General features: G+C 37.0%; 1 protein-coding gene and 1 non-coding gene across 2 annotated transcripts in view; one reads left to right on the top strand and one right to left on the bottom strand.

Moving 5' to 3' along the window:
• Positions 1-12,723, bottom strand: part of LOC126977748 (intersectin-2) — a 46,962-nt gene that overhangs the window by 20,237 nt on the left and 14,002 nt on the right. Inside the window, exons 9-17 of the mRNA XM_050826416.1 lie at positions 12,415-12,544; positions 11,729-11,737; positions 10,458-10,568; positions 10,008-10,072; positions 8,916-9,098; positions 7,436-7,547; positions 4,530-4,604; positions 3,112-3,304; positions 2,226-2,306 (exon numbers count right to left, since the gene is read on the bottom strand). Coding sequence (XP_050682373.1) covers positions 2,226-2,306; positions 3,112-3,304; positions 4,530-4,604; positions 7,436-7,547; positions 8,916-9,098; positions 10,008-10,072; positions 10,458-10,568; positions 11,729-11,737; positions 12,415-12,544 — 959 coding nt within the window. The remainder of the gene's footprint in view (positions 1-2,225; positions 2,307-3,111; positions 3,305-4,529; positions 4,605-7,435; positions 7,548-8,915; positions 9,099-10,007; positions 10,073-10,457; positions 10,569-11,728; positions 11,738-12,414; positions 12,545-12,723) is intronic.
• On the top strand, positions 2,532-2,607 carry Trnap-cgg (transfer RNA proline (anticodon CGG)). The gene has a single exon. It is a non-coding gene; the product is annotated as a tRNA-Pro (tRNA).

Raw genomic sequence — 12,723 nt, 5'->3', positions numbered from 1 at the left:
TCATGATATTTTTAATTTTTGACATGGCTGTATGTTATACCAGTCATTGCCTTTATCGTCCGATATCGTTACATCGCTAAATGTCAATAAGGCATTGTTGAACAATCGATTGTTCAGTATATGCAATTTATTGGCACGAAAGAAAGTCACGGAATTGGACTGTCTTTTTAGTGATTGATATACAGTGCATTATAATAACAGATATAAATAATAATAAATATGTTTATTTCTTTAACAAAAAGTACTTAAAAACTCGGGGCAGGTGTCTCCCGTTAAGCTTATCGCCTGTGTTGGGAGTCACCACTATTTAACCTTTATTTATAACAAACAAAATTATATACATAAGAGTTATTTATAAAAGTTAACTGATAAAAATAAAACTACTTCACTACAACCATAATTCGACAAATGATATACTTTAAAGCTATTAATATAAAAGTTCTAGTGTGTATGTGACAAATGATAATGCTGTTACGAAGACGGGTTAAAAACAGTTTCTCTAGGGGTTTTCAGCAAGCTTAAACATGACTTTCGGCCGATGTTCCAACAGAGGGTCTTACACATAGTTGAAAACTGGATGTAGTAATCTTCAAACAAGTGAACTGGGCAAGTAAACTTTTGCAACAAGACTGAAGGTACATCAGTTCGTGAAGGGGCTTTCACACGGGGAGAAGAACTGTTAAGGAACTTCCAGCCCATCTTATAAATCATATAACAACTTGGCCTACCATATATAATATTGCCGCTGAACTGTATAAATACCCAGGCTGTTGCAGTTTGACAGCAAATTTTTTGCAGCGCCTATATGAAGCGCCACTCGCGAGCGTCCAGAGAACTAATTTTGACGTATAACACAAATGGCTGCGAAGGAACGTACGATACTCTGAAGTATTTTTGAATTTTGAACTAATTTCATCAACGTAATAAAGTACACATTTTTATTTGTAAATACTTTCCCACCATCTATCGATGTTTGCTGAGGTTGCCGTCACTAGTTTTAGTACCGCAGACTCTCGCTACATGGCCAACAGCGCCAAAATGGCGAATATCAAACAGGCACAAAAGCACTTTGACAGCCGCCAGTCCAGTGGCATATCAACATAGATAATATTGTTAGCAAGGGTTTTAGGACTCTTGGCTTCCTCTTTCGTAACTGTAAGCCACTTAAGGATGCTCGAACTAAAATAATTATTTACTCATATTTTTTTGTAAATTATAAGCAAAAAGTATTATTCAAATAATTGATAGATACTGATAAGTTTAAGTCGTGTTTTAATTATTATAAAATACTAGCTGCCACGACAGACGTTGTTCTGTAGATAATAAAAAAAAAACTGTTTCATAGGAATTTGTCAATAATATTTCAAAACATCAAGAATTATTTCGTCAAAAATGCTCTCTGTTGTAACAATGAAATAAAAAAAAGCACCGTTTCACAGCGGAACTGTCAAACGGTGCTTCACTAAATTCCCTCATAGAAAATATGTCCATACAAAACAAATATTGAAAATAAAAATAATCATAGGTCCCAAATCGAAATAAAAACTATCCTATCTCTAAAGTTGGACCAAACTGCACTCCATGAAGTAATCCCCATTAAAATTCGTTCATTAGTTTAGGAGTCCATCGCGGACATACAACGTGTCACGTAATTTATATATATTACTAGCTGACCCGACAGACGTTGTTCTGTATATAATAAACAAAATAATGTTTTATATGAATTTGTCAATAATATATCATAACATCAAAAATTACTGCGTAAAATATGCACCCTGCTGTCGTAATGAAAATGCGTCAATAAATTCTCTCACAGAAATTATGTATGGACACATCAAAGGAAAAACAAATTTGTTGTTTTTATTTAATTTAGCAGCATTTTCCTATTTATTCACCTTTTAAACCTTCTCTGGACTTCCACAAATAATTCATGAACTGAATTTGCCAAATCGGTCCAGCCGTTCTCGAGTTTTAGCGAGACTAACGAACAGCAATTCACTTTTATATATATAGATAGATAAGATTATTGATTTCTTATTCATTTACGTTTAATTAAATTTTAAAATATACCAATAATGTTTACATTAAATTTAATTCAATATTTGTGTTTGTGTCTATGTGTTAACAAATAGAATTTATTATTTATTGTAATAATATTATTAAACTTTTGTTAGTGCTTGTCTTGTTGGTATTAAATAAATAAATAAAATACTTATGGTACTTACCATCTGTGGTCGGGGCGTCGCCCCAATCGGGCGCCGCGGTTTCAGCGCCCCAAGCCGGCTCTGTGGCGGCCCAATCACTCTCTGAAAAGAATACATTTACACAAATAAAATTTGAAAAATAAAATTTTATGAACGACTCGGGACTCGAACCCACGACCTCCGGCGTTCCGTGCCGGTGCTCTATCCAACTGAGCTAACCGTTCGAGTGACGTATCGTCATAAAATTTTGCATGCAACCAACACGACCAACAACCACAACCTGAGAGTTGAACAAAGCATACAAGATTTTATAGCGATACGTCATTCGAACGGTTAGCTCAGTTGGTTAGAGCACCGGAGCACGGAACGCCGGAGGACGTGGGTTCGAGTCCCGAATCGTTCATAAAATTTTGTATTTCAAATTTTATTTGTGTATTAATCCTAGAAGTGAGGGTTATCACTTTAAAAACATAACAAAATGTTAAGAATACTTTTGTTTTTGATGTTATACTTCTTTAGGCGCCTTATGAAAAGTGATGAGAGTGAAATTTTAAGATGCGCGCGCATCAACGTAACACAAAAGTAACAGGTTGAAGTTGATTGCTAAAATTTCTGACGTTTGCGAGATTCTTTATTTTTTGGGGTTCAAGCCCATACAGCCACATTTGATATTAAATTATTAACTGTCAAAACCATCTATGCAAGATTTTTACAATATTTTTCTTCTTTGTTTGAAAAATGAAGTATGTTAGTGAGTTGATGACTTGCCTATAGAAGTTTTTAAGGCCATGGGAGAAACAGGGTGTTGGCCAATAGAATGGTCACATTCCTTATTCATTGCGCTACATAAGAAAGGCTCAACTCTGACAAGAGTGACTGATTGAGAAGAAGATTAATATCTACTTACCACTTCCCCAAGCGTTCTCAGCGGGTGCTGTACTCTTCTCCAAGTACTCCTTCCTCTTCTCCTCGTATAGCTTCCACACCACTTCGCACTTCTCCATCAGCTGGCTCACCCTCTCGTTCAGCTGCCCAAGCTCGGACTGGTTGTTCTCCAAGTCAGTCTTCTTCGACTCGACGATGGACTTCGCGGTCTCCACCTGTTCAACGCAATTTTTGACAGACTTCAAAGAAGGAGGACTTGTTGTTTTTGGAGTCGGTGTCAGCTAAGGTAGGTTTTTATTTTAACTTTAACACTTTTAACTATATACATATAGTTAAGGTGAGATGTGCTTGTGTCACACGCGCAAAACGTATTGCGTATCGAAGAAAACGCAATATTTTTTTTACTTTTAGTGCATATAAAATAGTTTTGGAATGGATTTTTTGAAGTCTTTTTTACAACAAGAAACGAAGAAAATCGAGTTCCACAAACATTACAAAAACACTTCGCTAATAAATTATACTCGTGAGTTGAACAAGAAATAAAAAGATTTTCCCATAAGTGACGGATATCACGTAAAAAAATTAAACAATTTGTTTTGTCCAAGAAAATAAATCCATAACGAATAGAACCTTAGCCTTGACCTTAAAATAATAGAATATTAACCTTGGTTGCACCGATTGTTGACAAAATCGTCATATCCGTTGGTATGTACATGTTAAAAGACGAGGGGAAGACCACGTCGGGCAAATTGCTTTAAACGGAACAGAAAAGAGGTACAGGGCGTCCGCCATCGACCTGGTGGTCTAACATAAAACGAGACTTCAAGAAAGCCCAATTGCCCGACCCGACAACCCAAGATCGTTCGACTTGGCGCAGGAAAGTGTGGAGACCCGACCCCAAATAATGGGATTCAAAAAAGGCAGAGGGGAGGTTTATATTCAAAATACTTTTAACAATTTTTCCTGTAACTGTATTCTCAGCGAGTCATATATGTGCGCAGTTTTTCGTATCACAATAAGTCATATACTACACTTTTTGCCATAGAATACTGTAAAGTCTCATCATCAAAGGACAAAGGCTTCAACCGAAGATTTCCATGACGATCGGTCCTGCGCTGCCCTCATCCAACGTATTCCGGTGATCTTAACTAGATCCTCGGTCCATCTTGTGGTGGGCCTACCAACACTGCGGTACGTGGTCGCCATTCGAGGACTTTACTGCCCCAACGGCCAATGGATCTCACAGGGAAACTCCGAGCATAGCCCTCTCCATTGCCCTCTGAGCGACCATGAGCTTTCTCATAAGGCCCGTAGTTAGCGACCACGTCTGCGTACCGTAAGTCATCACTGGCAACACACACTGGTTGAAAAACTTCGTCTTCAGTAAAGTAATAAGTATAAAAATATCTCAATATTTAAATTAGTGCGTAAAATGATCACCTTTTCCCTGAGCTGTTTGAGCGTCACCTCCATCATGTTAAGAGCGCCGTCGTCTCCATTTTCCGCGCTTTTAGCCTGCAATAATAATCATCAGTTAAGATTTTTAAACTGTTTTGAATAACCGTTTGTTCTAAATAACAATGATGTCTGACCCATAGCATAACCACTTTAACCCGGCGTTCGTCACTACCGGGTATAAAATACCACATGGGTAATAAAATACTCATATTTTTTTTTCGTAATCTAGCCACTTGCCGTTTTAAGTGTCTTTCTGCATAGAAACAAGATACCCCCTCGCCGCGTGGCTGTTAGTTAGCGCCACGCACTCGGACGCAACGGACGTGTGAAGCGAGTATGGGTGTAAACTGATTTACAAAAAAAAACGTATTATATAAGTAGTCTCTATATTTTTGATAAGTTACAAGAATATTTTATATAGTTTTAAGATTTGATCTCATTTTGCATGAATCCAAAGAAGAAAATGTTATTTTTTTTTAAGTTTTTGAGTTTTTTAATAAGAATTGTAATGTAGTTTATATCTAATACTATAAACAAAGGCAATAATGCCACTTCAATATAAACAAATATTATCCCCCTTATTCATAACGGTCCGCTAACTTAAAACAGCCGCTAAGGAGTGTTTTTTTCTCATTCTGACTTAGGTCAATAGAAGAAGAGAGTGAGAATTAGCAATGCTTGAAGTTAGCAGACTATTATGAATAAGGGGGTAAATAAATTAGGTATATATAAACAATGTGGTATATTTGACTCGGTAGCGAGAATTTGTGTTCGTATTTGCCTAGCGACGAACCCCGGGTTAACTTAGGCTGCCTCTGATCCAGTAGCGTTGTTAGGTGTAGGGGGAAGCGGCCTGTGGTAAGATGGAATAGGTATGTTCAAGACACTCATCGGGAGACCAGGTCTGCTTAATACCTGGGACCAGTGGATATGGTGTGGTAAATCAACAGCGGGTCATGTATATGCATATACACATGCAAAGAAGCCGGAGTGTCTTTGAGTCGCGCTTAAATTGGTGCCAAAACGATAGTGAGCAGATCAGAATGGTCATTCTGGCTTCACATCACTCACAGCATGATTTTCGAGAATTCTGGAAGGCTTAGAATTCCTTTAGAATTCGTTTTGGGGTCATTTCTAATATACTAGATACTACTACCGCTTCGGAAACAAATGGCGCTCTGAGAGAGCAGAAACGGCGCAAGAAACTCTCCCAGCATACTTTTTTTGGCGCACTTTTTAATCAAATATACAATATTGTATTGTCATTGCTATTGCTATAAAATAATAATAATCTAGTTCCAGGCTGTCGGAACACTTAGATATTCAGCTGTGGAGTAATAGGATTTACGAGGGAGCCTATCTTTAATAAAACATTTATTTGCAGATAATGCCCGAACAGTGGCTGGGACTTTATTATAAAAGTGTATACATTTACCCTCAAAGCTATTATGTATCTTATGAAGCTTAGTAGACACAGTTACAAGCAATCCCTTATTTATAGTGTTATAAGACTAAAAGCAGGCCGGGCCTTCCGGTTAGCGTTGAAGTAGTTAGTGACCGCAGCCTAATTGCTGATGTTTTCAAATATCACTTTACAGTGAAATCTCCATTGGGGCCATCATATTCGAGGGGAGCTGGGGAAATGTGTGGTCAGGGGGGCGGTATCTGATTTACAGCAAGTGATGTTACTAATGGGGCGTCTACACGGGCATTTTACGACAATTTGTGGCTGCAATACAGTGGCCGGCAACATTGCTAGCAATACCAGCCACACTATGCAATATTTTAAGGATGGCCCGGCATTATAGCCACATATTTTTTGGTATATCAAAATGTTTTTATGTGTAGCCGGCGTGTGGCCAAACGATCGCCTCGCAATCGAAAATACTGCAATATATCTGGGCCATCTATATTGTTGTTCTGTTTAACTGTATATGCGCGTCCCTTTCTCCCTGCGACGTGAAGTACTTTGCGTTTCACTTTCTGCGCGACGTGAAGTGTGTTTGTATCTTGCCTTTGTATGTTTGGTCCAATTCTGTTCACAAGAAATTCGAAGTCGCTCTTAGACATTCTTGTAAAACTTTTAAATAAGTATTTATCTAGCATGAATTCCTTGTCTACGGAATCCAAAGTGTCACGCCTACTTAGGTAGGGTCGAATCCACATTCGCGTCCTTTTTTTTCGTTTTTCTGCCAAAACAATGTAAGCGGCTGCGATGAGCGCAATTTCGTCGGCCATTGTTGCTGGATTGTATGGCTCATTAAAGGGTTCTGAATCAAAGGCCATACTATTGCAGCCATATTGCAACATGTTGCGTGCAATTGATTGCTCAGCCATAAAATGCACTAAAATGTTTTTTTGATGGCTGGGCAATGTTTGCCAAAAATTGCAGCCACAAATTGTCGTAAAATATGGCCCGTTTAGATGTACCTTAAGGTAATCAAACCTCGTGGCCATGACAGACTAAGTACTGAACATCTGAAATCTGCGGGTCCTCATTCTCCAAATGCTTGGAAATTTCTTTATCTACACCCATGCTTTAAATCCTCTATTATTAATTCCAAAACAGTTAGCTTATTGCCAACATTAAAACACCCAATGTTCTTATAACCATAACATCATCCAAACGAGTGTTGTAATGTTGTACTGAATTTCATTACAACACTCGTTTGGATGATGTAATGGCTACTAGGACTGGTTTTGTTTTAATGTTAGCAGTAAGCTAACTGTTTCAGAATCTTTTATAGAAGATTAATATTATGGGTGTAGATAAAGTCTTGTATGCAACTGTTGATAATTAGATATTAAAACACTCATGTGATAGATGTTGACAGTACGTCATTGCGTTTTGTGTCTTTCGAATTTAGTACACATGAATAAGATCATACCTTAGAGTCTAATTCGGCTTTCTCCTTATTGAGAGCGATTTGCTTTGCGTTAAGTTCCTTTACACGGGCCTTCAACTGTTGCAGTTCGGACATGTTTAAGTCTCGTTCCGATCTGGAAAAAAAGGAATTGTGTGCTTTTATGACAGCGAGATGCAAGTATTCTTTCATCGGCATAGAAAAAAAGACAAATTCATATATTATGCTTTACATATTCATAAAATAAAAGTTAAATGCAAAATATATAAATAGATTAATATAAAATAATATCTAATGTTACTGTCACTAAATATATAAATAATAAATAATAGTTATAAATCATTTTTCGTACTTTTAAATTAACGAAATGAAAAGATAAGATCACCTGACAGCTGTCAACACTGTCATATTGACAACAAAAACAAAATGGTGCGTAACCGAAAATCAAGACGATTTCCTATAAAATTTCTCTCGTGCGTGAATAAAGAAGTTTCACTTCAAAAAACCTTTGTCAGGTGTGGGGTTCGAACCTAATCTCCCTCTCGGGAAATAGAGCTTAAATCTGGCGCCTTAGACTGCGCGGCCAAACTGACATCAAAGCAGGAGTTGAATTTAATGATACACATCACACCTACTATGTAATGTGTCGCATTGAAACATGTGGGATAGGCGGGCGAAAATATTTGAGGCGATGTAATAAAAGTTTCACTTTAACAAAATAATTAATAATATATCGAATACGATACACAAAATGATTTCAAATATCAAATTTTCTTAGATCTATTCATTCCTCGCAATATAAACTAAAATTTGAAATAAGAAATTGCACAGATTAAAATAAACATATACAAACACACACACCCACAACACATCACGTAAACAGTATGGCCTTTTATTGTAATTTTAAATGTGTAATCCACTTTTGTCCATATTATTAACTACGTTTTTATATTTAATTCAACTGTATCGCTGTAAGATTAACATCGACCCTCTCCCTCCCCGTTAACATATGACGTCATTTATGAATGACCCCTTAAATCAAATCAAAATCAGTTCATTCACGTAGGTCACGGAAATGACACTTATGAATGTCAAAAAAAAACTTTTTCTTATTGAATCTACCGCTACTTCGAAAGGGTTGAGCTACTTTATATTCTTACTAACCCCACCAGTGGGACGCTGCCTTTGCACAGGATGCCGGTTAGATTATGGGTACCACAACGGCGCTTATTTCTGCCGTGAAGCAGTAATGTGTAAGCATTACTGTTTCGGGCAGAAGTGCGCCAGAGCTAGTGAAATTACTGGGCAAATGAGACTTAACATCTTATGTCTCCAGGTGACGAGCGCAATTGTAGTGCCACTCAGAATTTTAGGGTTTCTCAAGAATCAATTACCATTAGCTGAAAGTCTCGCTCGTCTCGTCCCTTATTGTCATAAAAATAAAATCCTAGATTCGAACAAACGTCCAATGTAACAACAAACAGAAATAGTCCTTATTACTAACCTCATAGAGTCGATAGTGCACTTAGCACCTGCGAGGGCCGTCCGAGTGTCTCGTATATCCTTGGCGAGGTTGGCACTTCGAGTACCGGTTGTGCCCAACTCGGCGCTGAGTGCCTGGCTGCGTGATTTGAGAGACAACACCTTGGACTGCTCTTCAGAGCGCAAAGTTTCCAATTCACGAGTCCTGAAGAAAACGGAATTATATTAATAAAACTTATTATCATACCCGTTTGAATAATGTTTTTTTACTTATGCCACTGTTGTGTAATAAGGGGTATTAAAAACACGAATGTGGGTGATAATAGTATCACATGAGTGTTTTATACCTAATTATCAATAGTTGATTATCAACATCATCCAAACGAGTATTGTAATGAAATTCAGCACAACATTACAACATTCGTTTGGATGATGTAATGGTTACTAGGACTGGCTTTGTTAATGTTGGCAATAAGCTAACTGGTTAAGAATCTTTAATAGAGGCTTTAAAGCATGGGTGTAGATAATAAAAAAATATTTAGGGTTGCGTACACTAATGGAACCCGCCGCTATCCCCAATAGATAGACAGTTGAAAATTTGACAGTGCAATATTAGAGGTTAATGTATGTTTGGCGTACTGGCTACTTTGAATAACTTAACTTAATATAACTTCCTTGGCGTGAAATTTCAGAGTGAAACTTTTTTCAAATGACAGTTTTAACATTAAATATAAAAAGCACAACAATTTTTTTTCACTAGCTGCAGCGCACTTCAAACCGAAACAAATATTGCTTGCACACTTCTTCTCGGCGGGAGAATAAACGTGAGTTTTAGCTTTATTAAGAAGCTGGTCCTTCGAGCCGGATTTGAAATAATCATCATAATAATTCATCTGTTTTAAAAAAAATGTTTTAGTTCACAAACGGAAGAATGTTAGCAAATTCTACAAGGGTGTAATTTTCAGGCACTACGCGAAGCGGAGGAGGCTTCAAGTTGTGGTATTACACTTTTTCCAAAACGATCAACTGAAAGTAGAGAGCAGTTTTTAGTTTTCTTTACAGCATTTATATATTTTAATATATGGGTAATCATTAAAATATTTGGATAGCATACCTTTTCTTCTCCCACTCCAACTGACACTGTCTCTCCATTTCCTTCCGGGCAGCTTCTCGCTTCTCCTATAAAATTATCATAAAACAATAATAGAATACATGAAAACCCTAAAGGCGTTGATATTATGTTTTAGTGTGCATGCGTTGCTGAATAGAGGCTAACTGTTCGGCGCTAATTGTTTGGCGTGTTCACAGCTGTCACAGTCTATCTAGACAATCAATTATCTAAAATTTCATGCATCAAAGTGACCAGCGCAGTTTTCGAAGTCCCTTAGAATTCTGGGTTCATGAAGAATCCTGGGCGGTACTCAATTGTAATGGCCAGGAATATCACTTCACCATCAGATGAATGACTTGTTCCTCATGATACTTTATCTCATAGTAAAATACCAAAACTGATCTACATAATCAGATGACCATAAAATTCAAACTCCATCTACTCAGTACTAACCTGTTCTTCCTTCTGCTTCCTCATCAACTCCTCCTGCTCCCTCTTCTGCGCCTCCTGACGCAGTTTCTCTTTCTTCTCCGCTTCCTCTCTCTCTTTTCTCTCCCTCTCGGCCTGAAACAGTCAAGCTATTAAAACTGGCTGCCTCATAAAACTAACAGTGCAAACGGCTACAGATTGTGCATCCAGAAAACGTGCGTAACTACTAATCTATAAAAGGCTACCCATAATACTAATCATCGGCTTGATTCTTTTTTTTATATAAGATGGGGGAAAATGGGGAAAAGGCTCACGGGATGGGGAGTGATGGACATCCACAACAACAGGTGTTAAGAGATGTATTGCTGGCTATTTAAGGTCTGTATGCTCTTTTCTTGAAGGTCTCTAACGGACGTTCCCAATATTCAGTCTATCGTGCATTCCCCACTTTTACCTGCTGGCCGACACTATGGTGCACTCGTTCAATGGACCGCCCACAGTAGACTTTATTTGGGCGACATTCCTCGCACTCTGGTGCCCTCCATATTGCCCTGCTAGATGGCCCTCCATTTTGCCATAATAGATTAGAAGAAAAAGAAAACCGTACTCCCCGTGATAGATTCGGTAGAATGAAGCGAAGTCTTCTATGTAATGTCAAGCGATCAAGCCGTTCTTACTATAAATATCTACAATGAAATCCAACGGCGAAAATCACAACGAGAAATTACCGCCGCGTCTTCGGTATTAGATTTAGCCAGGAGTGCGTTGCCAAAATTATGTTCAACCCAAGTTTTATTAGAGAAAAAAATAGAAACAGTAATTAAAACTAGCAGCTCTCTACGGAAGTCGAATAACATCTTTCCACAAATTTTGCGAAATACAAAAACTAGAAGAGTAGCGTAGTATTTAGTAGTACAACTCATTTGGGATTTACTCGAGCGCGTCTGATATTAATCGTGTATTAAATTCAAATTCAAATATTTTAATTCAAAATAAGATGTTACAATATCGGCTGTTAAACAATTTCATTACAACAACAGGGAGCATATTTTACGAAATAATTCTTGATGTTATGAAATATTATTGACTAATTCATAAAAAACAGTATTTTATTTATTATATACAGAACAACGTCTGTCGGGTCAACTAGTAATAAATATTATCTTAGTTTTCTAACAATTCCGCTCCTGCGGATTTTATCATTTGAGGGTTACATATTTTTAATCTAATATATAATACCTAATAAAAACACTACATTCTACTCTACAGCACTCCAATATAATTAAGATTGTCACCTCTTCTTCCTGATGCCAGAAAACAATAATATAATATATAAATTATACTTATAATTTGCAATTTATTGGCAAAATTACCCCGGCCATGGGGTATATTCATCTACTGTTTAACAGATTAACTTACCCCAAACAAAGTCGATAAATTCAAGGTAAGTACGGACTTACTGTTGATTATATCAACATTTAAAATTTAAAGATAGTTTAATAGATAGAAAATGGTAATTCTTCTTTAATCATTTAACCCCAAGCAATGGTCAAAATTATAAGGCAAGTCCAAAATTATAAGTTGCCTGAACAACTTATCTAAAGTAAAAAAAAAATATATTTAAATTTACCGGTTTTTAAAATAATTATTTCTAATTGCCCAGTATTTTGTAATAATTAAATTATTTTTATGTGTTCATATTTTTTCTAACTTTTGCGACTTTCTCTAATCCAAATGTTTTGACTTTTAGTGGTAATTCCGCAATAATTTGTCTTATAAACAATTCGACACGTGTTTCGCCTCTACACGAGGCATCCTTAGGACACGTTCACTCACCAAAATCTTTGAGTCACGTGCCATATTTAGATAATTATTGATATCCGCAAAGTAACGCCTACTTCAATAAATTTACTTTCTTTAATATTCAATTAATATTACATCGACTGTATGTCTGATTTTTACTTATAAATGCTGCACCCACCTTCTCTTTCATCTGAGCATCAGCCAGTTGTGATCTTCTACGTTCAAGCTCTGCCTGACCTCGCGCCATGTTCTCCCTACGTCGCTCTTCATACGACTTGGCACTCGTGTTACTCGTCACAGAATCACGCCTGAAGAACGATCAGGCAAATGTTTTTATATCCTTAGTCAAAAATCACGAAAACCAAAGAAAAAGCGCGTACAGAGTCACTCTTTAAGGATTTTTCTCGAATGTTCTCGTCAGTGAAGTAGTAAACAATAAAAAAGCAAAAAATAAACAAGTTGTTTACAATACCAGTACCAGTGGGAG

This window comes from Leptidea sinapis, chromosome 2 (assembly GCF_905404315.1).
Source record: "Leptidea sinapis chromosome 2, ilLepSina1.1, whole genome shotgun sequence".
NCBI classification, from domain to species: domain Eukaryota; kingdom Metazoa; phylum Arthropoda; class Insecta; order Lepidoptera; family Pieridae; genus Leptidea; species Leptidea sinapis.
This window is presented reverse-complemented; position numbering and strand designations above follow the sequence as displayed.